Source organism: Rhinopithecus roxellana, chromosome 19 (assembly GCF_007565055.1).
Source record: "Rhinopithecus roxellana isolate Shanxi Qingling chromosome 19, ASM756505v1, whole genome shotgun sequence".
NCBI classification, from domain to species: Eukaryota; Metazoa; Chordata; class Mammalia; order Primates; family Cercopithecidae; genus Rhinopithecus; species Rhinopithecus roxellana.
Window position 1 is genome coordinate 19,118,986 of NC_044567.1, and position 17,934 is coordinate 19,136,919.

General features: G+C 56.1%; 1 protein-coding gene across 10 annotated transcripts in view; it reads right to left on the minus strand.

The window, feature by feature from the left end:
- The window catches only part of MYO18A (myosin XVIIIA), a 106,239-nt gene that overhangs the window by 8,481 nt on the left and 79,824 nt on the right, over positions 1-17,934 (minus strand). For 7 of the 10 annotated variants that reach the window (XM_030924243.1, XM_030924245.1, XM_030924240.1 and 4 more), the window contains 20 exons: positions 17,256-17,384; positions 16,449-16,592; positions 15,977-16,066; positions 15,726-15,845; positions 15,410-15,521; positions 14,844-14,971; positions 14,382-14,536; positions 12,563-12,686; positions 12,277-12,477; positions 11,607-11,717; positions 10,949-11,053; positions 10,483-10,629; positions 9,968-10,081; positions 8,484-8,600; positions 8,206-8,289; positions 7,627-7,764; positions 4,924-5,109; positions 4,416-4,555; positions 3,602-3,646; positions 323-445 (listed from right to left, as the gene is read on the minus strand). In XM_030924243.1, coding sequence (XP_030780103.1) covers positions 323-445; positions 3,602-3,646; positions 4,416-4,555; positions 4,924-5,109; positions 7,627-7,764; positions 8,206-8,289; positions 8,484-8,600; positions 9,968-10,081; positions 10,483-10,629; positions 10,949-11,053; positions 11,607-11,717; positions 12,277-12,477; positions 12,563-12,686; positions 14,382-14,536; positions 14,844-14,971; positions 15,410-15,521; positions 15,726-15,845; positions 15,977-16,066; positions 16,449-16,592; positions 17,256-17,384 — 2,513 coding nt within the window. The remainder of the gene's footprint in view (positions 1-322; positions 446-3,601; positions 3,647-4,415; positions 4,556-4,923; positions 5,110-7,626; positions 7,765-8,205; positions 8,290-8,483; positions 8,601-9,967; positions 10,082-10,482; positions 10,630-10,948; positions 11,054-11,606; positions 11,718-12,276; positions 12,478-12,562; positions 12,687-14,381; positions 14,537-14,843; positions 14,972-15,409; positions 15,522-15,725; positions 15,846-15,976; positions 16,067-16,448; positions 16,593-17,255; positions 17,385-17,934) is intronic. The other 3 variants (XM_030924244.1, XM_030924246.1, XM_030924239.1) reach the window with 1 other exon arrangement.

Here is a 17,934-nt window from a genome sequence, read left to right on the forward strand (position 1 = left end):
TGATTCCAAGGGTCTGAACTATCAGGAAGCTTGATCAACATTTGTTGAATGAATAAGCGAAGGTGACATTTAACCTACACCAAACCAAAGCCTGGAGCCTAATGGGAAAACATTACCTGGGAAAAATAAGGGCAACACAGCCCTGGCTAAGAAGAAACTAAGCCTCTTCCTGTGCCCACGCACACGCCAGGAGCATGCCCGGGCTGCAGTCACAAATGCCAGGCAAGAGATGCAGGCCTGCCCTCATGAGATCCAGGCGCTACTTGTCCATTCCTTGTGGCATGAGATGGCTTTTCCTCCCAGCTCAAGGCTATATGCTCACCTGGAACTCTTTAAGCTGCCATCATCAGAAGCTGCCTTGGAAGGTCCCTTGTTTTTCGACAACCAGGACTTGACCCCGTCGACCCGGTCCTCCAGCTCCGAGTCCACATCCGAGTCTCCCTCACTGTAGGGATGAGGAGCAGAAAGGTAGGCAAGGCCAGGCAAGGGATGGGCACCTGCTGCCCACGAGGGGAGCAGAGGGGGGTGCAGGGGGTATCTTGGGCAGGGGGGATGTGGGCAGCATGCGCGTCGGTGAGTCAGGGGGAGAACGAGAGAGGTTAGACAGAGCACACTATTCACAAGGAGCCTGTCCCCACTCAGCAGCCACACTGTGTGACAACCACCAAGAAGACCCTGAGGAGCATGGAGGCAGCTCCCAAGCCAGTTATCTGTGACAGGCCACTGTTCAGCTGACCAATCCAAGGAGAATGACTTAAAGACCATCCACTCGTCAATTTCAACTAAATGGCTCTGAGCTAAAAAGAGGAGCCCTGGGTCCTTCAGTGACTCCTTGAGGCCTACTCTGCTGTGTCTTTTCTGCCATTCTTCAGATTGTGGCCATAGCTGCTGTCAATTTCCATGCCTTTGTTACAAGAGCTGGGCTGCCAGCCACAGAACAGGAGAAGAGAAGGGCTTCGTAGGATTTGGAGTTAGCTTGAACCTGGAGGTCTCCTTAGCGGATGGCAGCACCAACCTGGGCTCTAGGTTAAGGAGGCACAGGCCATATCGCAGATCCATCCTGTGGCTTCTCTGGCTTTTAAGAAACAAAGGAAAAGGGGTGGGGGGCATCGGCATTTCCAGAGGGACTAGCAACAGTTTCAGTATCTAAATTGTCTCTGGAGACCCAGTTGGGCTCAGAAAGTCCCAGACCAGAGCCCTGTCACTCAAGGTCTCCTCTTCCGTCCTCAGGTAGCCCCCAGCCCTTGCTCACAAGTGCTTCACCTGGCAGAGCTGACCTTAGCACTTGCAAGAAAGCCCAGAGGAGTCCAATTCTGAGGCTGGAGTCATGGCCCTCCCTTCATGAAGCAGCTGGGCTTGGAGATAGCTTCTGAGTTAAGATTGCCTCTAAAATTCTGCAGACTGTCTGCTCACCAAGTTGCCCTGCTATGTATAGGCTAGGCTTTCTCCTTGATATAAATTTCCTTTCCTCTTTGTCAACAGGAATGGCTCCATTCCTGAATTATGTTCTTAAATAAATAGCCACACAGACATGTGCACACACGTACATACATATGAAACCAGCAGACTGTTCTGGGGACCGTGAGAGAGTCCAACTCACGGAGAGGGGAATAAAGAGGCATTATTTTATGGGCTTCCATCAAATACAGAATTATAACAAAGACGAGGCCGGCTGATGCCCCGGGTAAACAGGAGTTTAGCAGACAGCCTCGAAACTGCTAATGCAAGCCCTGTGCCTGTCCGAGCCTGGCAGATTTACTGTGGTGCATGGGCCCCATGGAACGCCAATACCACCTGATTTATACACCCGTGCAAAAAACCTCCCTCTCTAGCTTCAGAGCCTATAATATATCACCACCGTTCATAACCATATTGATTGCCTTTAGAAAGGAGGTGCTGTATGCATTGCAAAATCTATGTCTACACGTTAAAAGCGTTTCTGTGTAAATCTCCCTTAATACTGTGCTGTTTACTGCTTTCATTAAGGTTATAGCAATAACAACTGTATCTCTAAGTAAATCGAAACATTATTTTTCTGCCCGCCTTAGTGCGCTGGGCTCAATAACTTGGAGCTGGGGCCCAGAGCTGCTGAGGAAGGAGCCACACCACCTCTCTGCCATCAGCCAGAACCTGGTTAGAGCCGCATGTCCCCATGCGTCTACGTGAGCGCACACCGGTGTGCGCGTGTGTGCATGTGCGGTGTACCTGTGTGTATGCGTGCCTTGCAGTGGTTTAGAATATGATCTTAAATGCGCATTTTATCAGCCCTTGAAGCTCTTACCACCCAAGGATGGCAGGGTTGAAACACACAGGGGACAGACAGTTGTGGGCTCAGAATACGAATTTTCCTCCTCACATTCAGAGCAGTGGATGGGTTGCAAAGCTGGCCTGCCTGCCCTTGCCTTCCCTTTAGTTGCAAGCATCTAGAAGATGGTCTTTTCCTTAAATAATCAGGCCCGTAAACAAACTCCAGGGGCAGGCAGGCTCAGGGGGCAGTTGAAATTTTAAATGGTCGGAATTAAACTTTGCGTCAAATACAATTTATGTCCGGGCTCATGTGCTATTAGTTAACTGGGAGCCGAATCGCGGGGGAACAAACAAACGGAGACAGAATGGTGGGGGATATTAATTGTGTGTGACAACCAGGCTCCAGCGGCCCTCTATCACTGTTACACACTATTACATTTATCATTAGCTCTCACGGAGTCCTGTGCGCTGCCACCAGCCCATCCTGGCCAGGGGAGGGGGCCCACCAGGCAAGAGAGAGTGGGGGAAGAAATCCAATGCCATGCTAAAAAAACAACCTCCAAAAAACAACCCTGTCGAACTTGACGGAGGATCAGCCCGGCTCTGCCTGAAGGCCTGCACATCTGCATCTGCTGTCCGGCTCCCACCCAGATAGTGGGAAAAGAGAGGGCTGGATTTCCTGGGCTTCCCGCCACCTGACAGACAGCATCAGCACAAGCGCCCGCCCGCCGGAGCCTCCCTCTGCCCACGGTGCCGCAGGGAGTAAAGTAAACACATCTGGCTGTGTTCCCTTCCCCCGCCACGGCGAGCAGCCCATGATTAGCTGCCTGAATGCTTTCTCCAAACAAGAAACTGGGAGATGCCCCTCACCTTCTACCCTTGTCTGCCAAGAGAAGGTGGTGGAACTTTAAAGATGAAACATGCCCGCTTCATTCAGGCAGCTCAGGCTCCCAAGGAGCCCAAGGATGTGGACAGATCCAGCCCAAACAGACTTTTCTCCCAGATAAATAGGCCAGGGAGGTGGCCACACTTGGTTTTTAAGGGAGGAAAGTGCTGGAGCTCAGGAAGGTAAACTTCTCGAATAGGCTGCACTTTCCTTTCTGCAGGAGCCCCCAATCCTGCCCACCAAGGGTGCACGGGCCAGCCCCAGCCTTCTGGGGAGCACACCTCATTGCCCGCTCCCTGCCTCCCCCAAGGATAGAGTCAGTGTGTTAGCATTAGAGAACAGTGAGGCAGGAGTGTGGGGAGGCTGTATCCACATGCTGCGTGCAGCGGCCCCGGGGTGGGAGCCAGTGTTAGGGGTGGTTAGACACCCGCGAGGACAGGCAGAGAGCACATGCGCTCCAGTCCTCACAGTTTATTCTTTCTTTTCTGATACTTTGTCACCATGTCCTGCAAACTGGAAATGGAAGGAAGATGGTGGGCAAGGGGTCCAGAGGAAACAGATGAAATCAATAGGCAACCCCAAGGTGGACCCCTTAGCTGAGGACCTCTCTTCCCTCAGCAAGAGCCAGCTCTGGCTGGCTGAGACCAGGTAGGGGGGGTTGCGTGATAGCACTGTCCTCAAAACCTGATCTGGGCTGCCCCTGGCACCTCTCCCCTGCCCCAAAGCAGCAGGCTCCCTGCGCGGCCCCAGACCTGCCTGCAGAAAGCAGGCAGGTCTAGGGTCTGCCTAGGGCAGCCTTGGGAGCTTCTCCATGGCCTGGCGCCACCCCACACTGCCGGCCTTCCTTCTTCGTGACTGTCTCCTCTGCCTGAGACTACAAATCTCTTTCTCTCCAGACCATTCCCTGGGTGGGTTTTATGAGAAAATCTCTGGCATAGTAACAAGGCACCACAGCCTTTAAATCTCTGCCCTCCCCAGAGTGGGGCAGGCACCATCGGAAATGCAGCTAAACAGGGGAATAACTCATCTTGAGCGGGCAGAGCTGGAGGGCCTGGTCCTGGGGAGGGGAGACTGCCTGGGGGGCCTCAATCAGGGTGCACCTGTCTCACCCTCTGCCCCTGCAGGACAGGCTGTGCTGGGGTCTGGCAGTAAAGGGAGGGTGGGTTGGTGGCTCGCTCATGGGGAGGCAGAGGTTGCAACTGTTCTACCTGGTGGCCTGGTTCCAGAGGCAGTCAAGAGGGCCTCCGTGCTGGCTGCAGATGCCCCAGAGGCCACCTCTCACCTGTTGATGAGGTCCTCATTCTCATCACTCTCCATCTCATCCTCGATGGCGGCCTGCAGGTCCCCGATGCGCTTGAATGCCAGCTTTAGGTCAGCCTGCAGGCTCTGGTTAGCAGCCTCCAGGCTTTCTAGATCCATCTCCTAGGAGGAAGGGGGCAGCCCAGTTTGCAGGAGGGCTAGCTTCTTCCCCAGATGACCAGAAAAAGCCTGCTTCAAGTCCTTCCCGGTCATGGGGGCGCTACCCAAGGGCTGACACAGGCTTCCAGAGCCTTTTCCGCTGTGCTGCTGCTGGGCTGTGGGGGCCAAGCCTCACCTGAGGGAGCCTCCTGTGCCATTGGCTCCCTGGTCTGCCCTCTTGGTATGCTCCTCCTCCCTCTCATTCTCTGACTCATGCGCAGTTTCTTTGCACCCTATCCCCAACCAGGCCAGAGTGAGCAGAGTGAGGCGCACACTCAACAGCTCGTCAGGGGGCTGCCATGTGGGCCCTGTGGGGAACAGGAGGGCATTACCAGTTCATGCTTCTTGCGGCTTGCCTCGGCCTCCTTCCTGGCAAGCTCGCCCATCTCCTCCTTGGTGTCCCGGAGCTGCCTCTGTAGCCGCTTGTTCTGTTCCTTCTCCCGGTTCTCGGCTGCAATGCGCTGATCCCGCTCCTCAGTAAGCTTCTCCATGTTTTCCTTGAGCCGGCTAGCCAGGCTCTGGACAGTCAGTTGGGGAAGAAAGACACAGCACGTAGGCCCATCAGTCAGGCAGAGGGAGGGTGTGGCAGAGCTCTGGGTCAAGAGGCCTGGGGTCAAGCTCTGGCTCCACCATTCATTGGCTACCTGGGCAAGCAATCCTGAGGCTTCCCTTGCTTTTCTGTAAAACGGGGGGAGAATAACACCTACCCCCCAGGCGTCTTCTGAGGATGAATAAGGTAATGAATGTGAATGCACTTTGAAAGATGAAAGGTGCTATTATCATTTTTACTACACCAAGACTGAAGGAGTGTTCCGGGTACAGCTTGGTGGGCCTGTCGGTATTGACACTGCATGTAGAGGCCTCTCAGGTCAGCAGGGCTTCCCGCAGGGACTCTGAACCCAGAAGCCCCAAAAGCTAGATCCTGTGCTCAGAGGTAAATGGATTTGCTGGAGTTCTGGATTAGGAGAGACTAAACAATCATCAGATTCCAAGCAGAGAGCATCTCTCTAAGCCTAATGAATCTCCTGCCAGGCAGTGGGATGCTGAGCAAAAAATGATCTGGAGAGAGGGGCTGAATTCACAAGCAGACCCCGCATCTGCTTATGATCCTGGTTCTACCTCTGACTGGGCCTCCAGCCTCTATGTCCCTAAAATAACAGAGCCAGGCTGCAGGATTGGGCCATTTGTGTTTAACATCCTATGAGTCTAAACCACAAAACTCTCCGAGCAGAAGGGAACCTGACGGATAGAGGTGCGGGAAGGGACTAGGCCCAAGAGAAAAGGAGACAAGTCCTGTGGGCCTGTCCTGTGTCCACCAGACCAATGGCCTCTTCTGTCCCTTGATAGCTTTGTGACCTTAGGCAACCTACATAACCCTTCCTATATGTAAAATGGGGATCAAAATATTATTAGCCAGCCTGGGGTTGGGGTGGGCAGAAAATAAATTCTTAAGTTTCCCCTAACTCTCTCCAGCTCTCCTGAGGACTGTGACCCCGCCTTGGGAGGGTCAGTTGTGCTCTCTTCCTGTGTCCAGGTTATTAATGCCCTCTAGACGCCCACCTGTTTCTATCCCTACCTAAGTGCCTGCTCCATGGACTGCGAGTTGATGGAGGAGGTGACAGGGCTGCCCCTCACCAACCACACTTACCAACACAGGGCCCAGACAGAACTGACTGGTGCGGAGACAAAGGCTTATAAACTCAAAGAGAATTTAAAAATAAGGCGAGAGGGGTGTAAACCCAGGAGATAATCCTTTCTGCCTCTCTCTTGCTATCTGCTCTGCCAGAGATGGAAGGGGCTGGCCTATACTGGCTTTGGGAGACCAAAAGAAAAAGGATTGGTCCAGCGTGGTGGCTCATGCCTGCAATGCCAACACTTTGGGAGGCTGAGGCAGGCGGATTGCTTGAGCCCAGAAGTTCGAGACCAGTCTGGGCAACAAGGCAAAACCCTGTCTCTGCAAAAAGTACAGAAATTAGCCAGGCATGGTGGCACATACCTGTGGTCCCAGTTACACAGGAGGCTGAGGCAGGAGGATGGGAGGATTGCTTGAGCCCAGGAGGTCAAGGCTACAGTGAGCCATGATTGTGTCACTGCACTACAGCCTGGGCAACAGAGCAAGACCCGATCTCAAAAAAATAAAAAAGAAGAAGAAGAAGAGAGAATGAACTTTATAATAAAGGGAGAGGAGAATGGGATGGGAAAAGGGTAAGAAAGAGAAGTAAGATTGGGGAGAGGAAAAAATATCTCACGCCTGTAATCCCAGCACTTTGGGAGGCCGAGGCGGGCAGATCATGAGGTCAGGAGATCAAGACCATCCTGGCCAACATAGTCAGTAGAAACCCTGTCTCTACTAAAATACAATTTTTAAAATGCGTGTGCTTGTAGTACCAGTTACTCGGAGGCTGAGGCAGGGGAATCGACTGAACTTGGGAGATGGAGGTTGCGGTGAGCCAAGATCGCACCACTGCACTCCAGCCTGGCAACAGAGTGAGACTCCATCTCAAATAAAAAAAAGAAAAAGGAAAGGAGAAGAAAGAATAGGGTCATAATCAAGAAAAAGGAAGAGAGAGAGAGAGAAAGCAGAGGCAGGAGGGCAGAAGAAGTGAGGAAGACAGAGAATGAAGCAGGGAAGGGGAAAGGAGGAGAGAGAGGGCAGATGAGAGAACAGACTCCAGCCTGCACAGAAGTGGCACCATCCGCTGCATATTTATGACCCTGCCAGAGAACCGGTTGAGGGGAACAGGCGGGGGGAGCTCGTGGTGGAGGAAAATATGAAGACGAAGAGCTAAGCTGCTCTGGTCCCTTGGCAGAAAGCAAGTACGGAAACAGAATGTAAAGCAGGCGGGCTCCACGGTACCCAGAGAGCAGGCCAGGCGGAGCGGGAGAGAAGCACCTGCCCGTCAGCTGGCCTGGCAACGAGGCACAGGCCTCTGAGGAGTGTCCGGGGGCCTGCCCAGCCCTGCTGAGCATGCGTGGCTCCAGCGCTGGCACAGCTCTGCCCTGTTTGGTGCGGCCCGGGAGAAGCGGGAACCCACCTCCAGCCGTTTCACTTGCGTCCTTTCAAACTCCAGGCGTGTCTCCAGCTCCCGTATCTTAGCTTCCTGCCTGCTCACCAGGGACTTGTCCACCATGGACTGCTCCAGGAACTCCACCTGGCTCTGGAGGGCTTGTAGCTAGAGGTGGAGGACAAGAAGAGAAGAAAGAACTGAGCCCAGAAAGTGAGGAGGATACATCTGGGGCAGGCAATATCACCATAGTGACCAGAAGGCGGGAGGGGTAGGGAGGGATGCACCTGGGAGGAAAGAGAATGGAGCCCTGGGCCAGAGGCCTCCCCCATCTGCCCTAGCGCTTGGCACAGATTTTGCCCTTCAGAGAGAAAGGAGAAAGCTATGGACTTTCTTAGAGAGGGAATAGAGATGGGAAATGAGGCAGGGGAAGCCCAAATGTCTGCTGTGGTGACATGGCTCCAAGCCTAGCCCTTGCTCCTAGTTTACGCTGCTCTGTGGATTACTGATGGCAGAGAAAAGCGTCTTCTAAACTGTGAACTTGGGGGTTCCTCCCACACGTAGTGATCCTGGCACTCTCTCTCTCCCGAGGGAGCCCCTGGTCCTCACCTTCTCCTGCAGCTCCTGCTTCTCTTTGTTGGCCTCTTCTAGCTGAGCTTGGAGATCATTTATCTGAGCCAGGTCCCGGGAAGCCTGGGAAAGGGGTGAGAGCATCAGAAGCAGGATCCCCCATAAACATTCAGCCAGCCCAGCCCAGCTGGAACACCAGGGGACCGAGGTTCCCACTCCATCACCTCCCAGAACAAGCGGCTGTGTGGGGGACCCACGGGGAGGACCAGAAGGATGATGGCGGTGCAGAGTGTGAGGGGCACTCCTGGCAGGGGTACCTGAGCCACCGCAGCCTTGTGCTTTTTCATCAATTCGTTCATGTCTTCCTGATCCTCCTCCAGCCGGTTCTGGATTTCATTCTTCTCACGCTGAAGGCGGCTCAGCTGCTCCTCCAGCTGGACAGAGGCAAAGACATATCACAGGGCCTCAGGCCCAGTGTGCCTGTGGGCTCCAGCTGCCTCCAATGGTGGGGTCATTGTAGAGATGATAATGGGCTGAGCCTGCCCGCTGGGGTGGGTCCCAGGACCAGTGATGCTCAGGGAGCTGCCTGTCCTGCTCCGGACCAGGGAGATGAGGGAAAGGGCTGTGTGCAATACAGGCAGACCCCGGGCCTCTGAGCTGAATGACAGCTGCTTCCTGGCAGCTCCTTTGAGGCTAATGAGAAGGCAGAAAAGGTCTGCCCAGAACAAATGACCCATCATCCTGGCACTATCAGTCCAGGCCCTGACCTGCGTGTACTCTGCTCCCTTCAGGCCCCAGGGAAGGACCCCCTCAAGTCTGCGAAGGTCTCCTGGCTTAGACTCTCATTTCCCCTGGGACTGCCCAGTCCCTGGGCATCCAGCCCCCACAGCCAGTCCCCTCCTTGGGGGAGGGGAAGAGCGATCCAACAGCAGCTTCAGGAAATGAATGAATCTATTAGCCTGTAATTCCAAACCAAAATGACTGTGTTGGCTCCTTCTCTGCCCCATCCATCTTGTTACTGGGCTGTGGGGAGCTGGGGAAGCCTCCGCCAAGAAATTTATTAACTCAGATTTAAATAAAATGGTAATTTTATAACAACCTTTTTTAACACAATTAAGGAATTTGAATTACTCACCTGAAAACTGCTGAGGAGCACAAATGCCATGGGGATAAATCAAGCCCGTGAGATTGGCATCTCTCAGCAGCTAGGTGACTAGCTCAGGGGCCATGAAGCCACCAGCCCAGCCCAGCCTCCTCCCCTGCCCCATTCCCTGCCCAAGGAGGTATTGGTGGCCACATCCCAGTAATGAATTCTCTGCCGATGGATGGGCCGTGGGAGAGGTGGGGAATTAAAAAGGAGGCATTAAATAAGAGCTCTAATTAGCTGCCGCTTGGGCTTGTCAGTGGGCTGGGCAGGGGGAAGGGGAGGGAAGCCAAGCCATCCTGTCCTCTTATCGGTGCTTCTGCTAATCTCTAGGCACCTGTTTACGTCCCTCAGCCACATTAGATGCCTTTATTTATGGTGTTGGGGCCTGCGGCCAAGCTCCCGCAGGCAGGTGGTTAAACAAGGAGATGGGCCCTTGCTGGCTCCCTCTTCTGCCCGCTCCTCCCCGAGGCCTCTGCTCAGGGTGAGGAGACACAGAGCAGGGGGGCCTGCTCTTCCTGCAGCAAGTCCTGGCAATGAAAGGACCCATCACAAGTCCTGACGTGGAGGAACCTGTCTGGGGTGAAGGGAGCCACAGAGGCAGCTCTATTCTGCCTCAGCCCCCTGAGCTCTGCCCCGGGCACCCTGGCCCCTCACCACTGTCTTGGCTTTGGCGATGTCATCAATCTGCAGGTGCAGGTCTTCGATCTCTACCTCCATTGCTTTCCGTGCTTTCACAGCTGCCGCACAGGTGAACACTGACTCCTCCAGCTGGACAGAGACCACCCCCGCCCCGGGGAGAGATGTCAGTCATTCCCTGGGGGCAGGAGGGCTGTACAGGGAAGAGTGAGCCCAGATGCCCTCCTTCTTCTCCTCCATTCACTTCAGACCCCAGGGCCATGGCTGTGTGGTGATGCATGCATGGGCATCTCCTCCCGTGACAGGGCTGGTGGGCACCAGGCCCCATCCACACCACCCTGGGCTGGGCGGTGAGACAGTAAGGCACACGCAGGGCCTGGGGAGTCTAGCTGCTACATGTGGCTCTCCCCTCTATCCTGTCACTTTCCTTCCCAAGGACTCACGAGCCACTGAGAGGAGTGAGAGAGAGAGAAAGAGAATGGAAAAGGTAAGCTCTGTTGCGCCTGGATCAGCCGTGTGCTCTCTGGGGATACCTGGTTCTTAAGCTGGGCGATCTCTCGCTTGCTGGGAGCGCTGTTCTTCAGGTGGTCCAGCATGAGCTGGGCATCCGCCAGCAGGGCCTTGGTGCGCTTCAGGTCCTTCCGCAGCCGCTTCTCTGACTCAAAGTCCCGCCGGTTCACCTGGGTGAGCACCAGCAGTTGGGGTTCTGGGCTCCACACAGGGCCTCCTCCTATCTTACCCAAGCCCACTCCTCACCACGTCCTCATTATCAGTGTCCCCATAAGGATCCTGGAAGAGCCAGGATCATGCCAACCAGTGATAAAGGGCTGGGTGTGCCAATGTATAGTGATGCCTCCATCGAGGGATGATGATGGGCTCTTTGCAGCACCCCCATCCCCCTGACAGCTCTGTTCCCGGCTCCCCATCCCTAGGATCCCCACTCCTCAGGCTGCATGGGCAGGTAGCTGGTCAGGCTTGGTGGGTGGAGCGTCCCCTGACCTGGTCGCTGAGGGTGGCGAGCTTGCCCTCCAGCTCCCGCTTCTCTCGCAGCACCTTCTGCTTGTCCTCATACTCTTCCTCCAGCTGAACCTCCATCTGTTTTAACTGGAATACCGTGGGGACAGAGACCCGTCCATCCCTTTAATACCTGGTGCCAAGCAGGCCCCTTTGGTTCTGGGTTCCCCACTCCGGGAAAACAGTGGGGCAGGCCTGAGCACAGTGATGTTGGCGGAGGGGTCAGAACCTAAATTTCAGGTTTGTAGGGTTTCAAAGCAGCCTGGGAGGGTGAGGAGGGATGGCAGGCCACATGCGGTGGGGCTAGCCAAGACAGAATAGGACACCTCGCCGCACAGTGGAGACCTATCCAGCCAGGCTGGCTGACTGCAGGCAGCATCAGTATAGCGCAGCACAGCAGGGGCACAGGGGGCTGCCCCTGGCACAGAAAGCAGGGAGCGTTAGTTCCTCAGGGGCTCAAGCTTCTCTACAGACGCTGAGCCAATACATCCCTGCCAATGCCAGGATCCCGAGAGGCACTTCCTGGCCCAGAATGACAATGGAAGACAATGTGGCTGAGGTAGGGAGGCAGAAAGCCCCTTACTTTAAAGCGGCGATGGGAAAAGGTGTTTACGCTAGACAGGTAAGTACTCAGATACCTTACCTTCTTCTGACACGACTGCCGGGCCTCCTCCACCTCCTCATCCCGACTCTCCATCTCCTTAGAATGGGTCTGTCTCATCCGCTCCATCTCCATCTCCAGTCGCAGCTTGGCCTGGAGGTGGTTGGAGTAGGGTCTGGGTTCCCTCCCCAGCAATGCCCACCCCCTTCCCACCTGTGTGTGGCTCTCCCTAGGCTCACGGGCTGAGAATGTCCACCAGCCAGTTCCCTTTGCTGGCACCTTGCTCTCGTGGCAGCAGCTTCTCCAGAGCAGCTGAACTCCCTTACTAGAGGTCTGGCATAGGCCCAGAGAGAGGTAGCTGGGGTGGGGACAGTCCTGTAGCTTCTCTGTCTGCCTGCAGGCTCTAGCTGCCTGAACTGACTTGGTGGCTTGGTGGCAGGCTGGTTGGGCCTGTGGCCCTCAGCTGCCATGCATCCTGAGCCCTTCCCTACTAGAGCTCCATCAGATTTGTTTTTGTGGAAAGTTCCATGACTGCGTCTTCACACTGTGGCTGGCACAGATCAGGTGCTCACTGCACATTTTATGAGTAGGTGAGTGAGTGAACACATGAATGAATGGAGGCAGGATCCTCTGGCCCATGCCTGAGGCTGGCTGTGGGGATGGTGGCAGCCCTGCTGCACCTCACCCCTCCCTTGGCCAAGCTCTCCTGTACCTGCTCCAGCATCTGGATGGTCCCTGCCTGCTCATCCAGCTCTTCTTCCTGATCCTTGACTTTGGCCTCCAGGTCCCGGAGCTGTTTCTTGACCTTGGCCAGAGAAGCCTCATCCTTGGACTCTTGGGAAGAAATGTCCTGGAGCTCTGCCTCTAGAGACACAACCTTCTGGGTGAACCCTGCAATATCCATGTCTTTTTCCTGGAGCAAAAGAGATGAGGCTGGTGCAGGGCTGACCCCAGGTTGTGAAGGGGACAGGGCACAGACAGTGGGTGGCCCTACCCACCTCTAGTTGCTGCTTTAGACTGAAAGCCTCAGCAAGGAGCATGTCCTTCTCCCGCTGCAGCTTCTCCCGCTGCAGCTTCTCCCGCTGGGCCTCCTCATGCGCCTGCGAGAGCTCACTGTCAAACCTGCAAGGGAGTGTGGCGGCTCCATCAGATGGGGAAGAGCCGGGGTCCCCCACACAGAGACTGTCAGGAGGTGGTGCCATGGACAGGACCCAAGCAGGGGTGGGGGGACCCACGCAGCCCTAACGTGGGGCCAGTGGCAAGGTAGGGGTGACGTTTAGAGGTGGCAGGTCAGGCCACTGAGGCCCTATTGAGCAACTGGGTCTGGGATAGGGAGCACTCAGGCGAGCCCTTTCACCAAGTAGGCCTAAGAGGGACCCATAGCCTGCTTAACAGGCCCCTCAGGAGTTAAGTCTCTACCTTTTCCATTTCAACACATCAAAGAATGAGGGACCCAGGTGAGGGTGGGGTGGGAAAAGGGCAGAGATGAGCACCCTGCTTCTACTAACTCACTTTCCACAGTTCAGTTCGGCAACTGTAAGGGCAACAACTGGCTCCTTGTCCCTGCCTCTGGGCACCAGCCTTTGGCCAGGACCAGGAACCCCAGCAGTGCTGGCAGGACACCACCAGGACACCCCATACTGGGTTCAGAGCTGGCATTCCCACTGTGCCCAGCTGGCCACATGCCTCAATGGGCACACAGGGGGCCTCGTTCTTCACTCCTCCACTTCCCAGTCTTCCATTTCCCGCTAAATATGGAGCAAATTGCTCAAATTCCTCTTACCACCTTCCCTGAATAGCTAATCAGGTTTCTGTGGAAGTTGAACGCTCCCCTTACCCCAACCCCACATCAAAAAAAAGTAAGAAAACTCCGGGCAGCTGAAACCTAATAAGTTGCCCAGCGGGGAGCACAGCAGCACGGTAACTAGGCCGAGCTGGTATTGTCATTGGGTGCTCAGAAGGGGGGTCGAGCTAAGGGTGCCAGCCTTTGGGTAAAGGGGTAGGGTGGGGGCAGAGATGAGAACGAGGGAAGTGGCGGTCATGGTGTCAGGTGGGAGGAATAGAAAACCTTCCTATTTCCCCAGTTGGGGAGATGGTGGTGGGTCCAGGTGGCCAGGGGTAACCCAGAGTCACTGGAAAGGCTCTGCCATCCTCACTCCCAGGGTCGTGGGTGTGGGGATACCCCTTCACAAAGGCAACCGGTGCCTCTGCTGAGAAGCCCTTCCCCTGCAGAGGAGAAATGGGTGCTGTTCTTGCTCCCCAGGGCGCCCTGCTGTTCCCAGGGTGTGTGGGTTCCTCAGTACTGCTAATGAAGGCGTCCCATCCTCATTCCCAGCCCGGGAAATTAATTTAGATTGGATTTTCTCCTGTGAGGGCCACCCCCCTCCTTTGTATCATTACCATAATGAGATGGAAGTGGCACGGTAGTTTAACGACATTAGTCAGGAGAGAGTGTTTGTGTAGCTGAGGCAAGTGAGGGAGAGGCAGAGCTGGGGGCCGGGGGCAGGGACATAGCGGTTCCTGCACGGGCCCTGGTTGATGCCCTTCCTGATGGGGCCTGGCACAGGGTGACAGGCACGTGATGCGGGGAGCACCTCTGAAAGCAGAGGCCTGGGCAGGTCTTCAGTGGGGACACAGCTTGAGTCCACCCTGGAGGTCAGGAGGGGGCCCCTTCACGTTCCAAGATGAGTGACGAGGCAGGCAAGGGCCCTGGACAAATTCAGGTCCTTCCTTCTTTCCTCCCTGGTGGGCGAGGAGGCAGTCCTGTCTGTGGCTGCTCCGAAGGTTCTCTGGGCCCAGGTCAGGGGGCCCACCTACCTCCTCTGCTTCTTCTCCAGCTCGTGGTTGCGGACCTGCTGGCCCTCCAGGTGCAGCTTGGTGTCCTGCAGCTCAGCTGTTAGCCGCTGGCACTTCTTCTTGAGCTGCTGCAGAGCCCGCTGACTCTCCTCACTGTCTGCCTGCAGGTCCCCGAGCTAGGGGCCGAGACAGGGTACATATACAGAGAGGCCCGGAAGCATTGGTGGAGAAGGTGAGGAGAGGGAGGTGGGTAAGTGAGGGGAAGACCCAGGGATGTGGGAGGAAGTCGGGTCTCCCAGGGAACTGAAGAAGCTAATGATAGCCTGCTCCTGATTGCCCCTGCACCGAGAAGCTAACATGCCAGCCTCCCTGATCTGTCCCAGGCCAGGCCTGCCTGCCCCCAGCCTTCACTGGACTGACACGAGGCACCAGTTCCCCTCCTGGCCCTCTCAAGCACAGGCCTCGGCTCCTCCCCAGCCTCACCCGCCGCTCCAGCTGCCTCTTGTTCTGCTGCTCCACCTCCAGCTTGTCCTCAAACTCCTGCTGGAGCCGTTTCTTGGTGAAGTCCACCTCCCGCACAGCCCGCTCATACTTCAGCCGCCACTCGCCACCTGTGGGGTTGAGGCAGACAAGGAAGGATGGAGGTGCTGAGAGAACCCAGAAGGGGCAGAGGGGAAGGAGGATGGGGCAGGGGGGGCAGCAGGTGGAGTCAGCCAGGGCTCAGAAAGCTCTCTGTAATGACGGCTTCCTCCCAAGGCAGAAGGAGCCACTAGCCAGGAGAAGACCAAAGCGAGAGATGTGGCTACATGTGCTGTGCCTCCCCCAGGGACTGCTGGGACCACGGCCCTCAGTCTTTGTCATGATCGTGGTTGTTACAGCTCTACCTAACAATCCCCTGCATTTATTGGCACCTCTGCCTTCTCATCTGTTTCTTTCACTTTAGCCCCATGGAGGGGAGACAGGCCTGGACAAGGGGCATGACTACCCAGGGGTGGGCATCAGGGCTCGCATCGCAGGCCACTGCCAAGCTCCTTGGGCCTCAGGCCCACCTGCATCATCATCATCCACTTCCCCGTTGATCTCCGCTGCCCGGATGAGACGGGCCTCCATCACCTCCATTTCCATAACCTCCATCTGCTTCTTCAGTGCATCGTACTGGGTCTGCAGAAGACGGGGTTTCAGGGTATGCCATTCTGTCCCCTCATACCCACTCCCCGAACCACACAGACCATGCTCACATGCTTACCCAGGGCAGACAGGGATGCTGGGCTGGGGTGAAGATGCCAACTGTTTTTGGGGGGAGCCAATGGGCACTATGGTGTGGCAGTCACCAGCCTGCTATTCTCACCCAGGCCCTGCCCTCACCTGCAATTCCTTCATCTCCTTCTCAGCCCGGAGCCTCTCTGCCGTCTCCGCGTCCAGCAGCTGGGAAGCAGACTCTCCTGTGTTACGCTCATCTGTCAGCTCCGATGTCAGCTCCGAGATCTGGAGTTGGGGGTAGGGAGTCACCACCAATTGAAGTGCCTGCCTCACTCAGCCAGAACACCTGGGGGACCTGCAGGGGCTGGGTCTCCCTGCAGCCATGCCCAGTTGGTGTGGTGCCAGGAGTCACTCACCCGGCTCTCCAGCCGGTCACTGTTGAGCCGCAGCTCGTTTCGCTCCTTCTCCACCTTCTCGAGCTTGCTCCGCAGCTGCTGGATCTCCTCCTAGGGTGGACCAAAGAGGGCAAAGTGAGCCAAAGGCACTGCGAGGGGTTGGGGCCCTGGGTCTGCACCCCTGTAGTGAACAAAGTTGATGAAGCTTGGGCCAGGACACCATGGGAGGAGGCATGTCCCCAAGAGCAGAGCCACTGCCTCCCGGGAATCCTGTCCCTAGACCCTTCCCAATAAGCTAGGGATGCCCAAGATTTTATCGTTAAGAGGCTGCCCAGGGACTCAGCCAGCACCCCGGAGGGACATTTTCTGTTTGATGAGCACATTTCAAGGATGTGAGCTCTCTGGACTAAATGAAGAAGCGCTTGGAAGTCCAAGCTAAACCGGCAAGGCCTCCCCACACCCAGAGACTTGACCCTCCCAGGCTGTCACATACGTCTTTGCTCCGGATCTGCTCCTCTGACAGCTGTACTTCAATGAGGGGCCTCACTGTGGTAAAGAGCTTCCACCAGGGCCAGTCCTTCACCCCTTTGTTCTTCTTGATGTTCTTCTGAACACAGCGAATGGCCAGGTCCTGGATCTGCAGGTGGGGTGGGGGTGGCGCACAGCGGGGTTCTCAGTCACCTTGGCCAAGCTTGGCCCAGGATCCTCCCCACCATCAGCACAGGCCCCCAGGGCTGCTCCTCTGGCCTCCTGACCCCGAGTCAGATACTTCCCATGCTCCCCCTTGCCCCAGGCTCCCTCCATCCCTCAGAGGGTGGGCAGCACAGAACCCAGCCCTGGGAGCACCGTGCTGGGCACTAGCCGCTCTGCTGCCATTAGGAATAATTTCATCTGCTTTATTTGCTGCCTGATTATTTCCAGCACCCTGGCCTAGCTGTGCTATAAAACCTAATCTTGCTGAAACACAAGAGGCGGCAGTGCTGGCTGTTTTATGGACTTGCTAATAAGAAAAGGAGTCGCTGACACAGCTCCTTAATCTTCATGGAGCAGCCTATGATCCAGAGCCCACCTTTGCCTGGGCCCTGATTCCCCTACCCCTCAACAAAGCCCTCCAACCAGGCCCCGTCACTGGGCACACCAGCACACTTGCTGGCACCAGGGAGCTGCCCGTTCCCCACCCTGGCCCAGGACATGGTGGCCTGGGAGGTTCCTGCCTCTTCTCCCCCTCATAGCCTCCACCCCAGGAACTTGGCTGTGCCCATGTAGGTTGCGGGGGGAGGGGATGTCCCTAGAGCAGCACCTTTCTCTTCTTGAAGTGCTGGCGGGCCAGGTAGCCCCGGCAGGCTGCTTGGAAAAGGGTTAGGTTCCTGCTGGTTTGTTCATCCCGCTGCTCCTCCAGCCGTGCCAAGGTACCCGCCCGGAAGAACACCTGTGAAAAAGCAGGCCTGGTGAAGGCAGGAGACTGGGCCAGCCCAGCAGAGGAAAGGGAGGGAAGGTGAGGAACTGGAGAAACAAGCAGGCCAGGGAGTACAGCCCTTCGCTTGGGAAGAGCCTCAAAATCCAATTGTCCAAGAGAGGAGGGGAGGAGCAGGAAGAGGCCCTGGGAAGGCTGAGGGAGCAGGGGCTGGGGAGGTTTTGGCAGGGGAGGAGTAAGGTGTGAAATTTAACTTCAAAGAAGATGAAAGGAGAGGGAAAGTAAAGGGAAGATATCTGGGGCAAGGAAGGAAATGGAGCAGTCACTGGTCAAACAGGGAGGGGGCATCCTGCCACATCTGTGAGGGCTTCCTCACCCAGGACTGCCAGCAACCCCGTCAATGCCCCCTGTGCCCACAGCCCACTGCAGGGCCCAACCCGGGCTCCAGCTGGGACTCCCGACTGCTGGGATCAGGGGGAGTGGATGCTGGAGGATGTCTGTGTGAGAAGCAGTGCTGGGGAGAAGCGTGCAGAGGAAAAGCAGGGAGAATGGGAAGAGGGGTGGT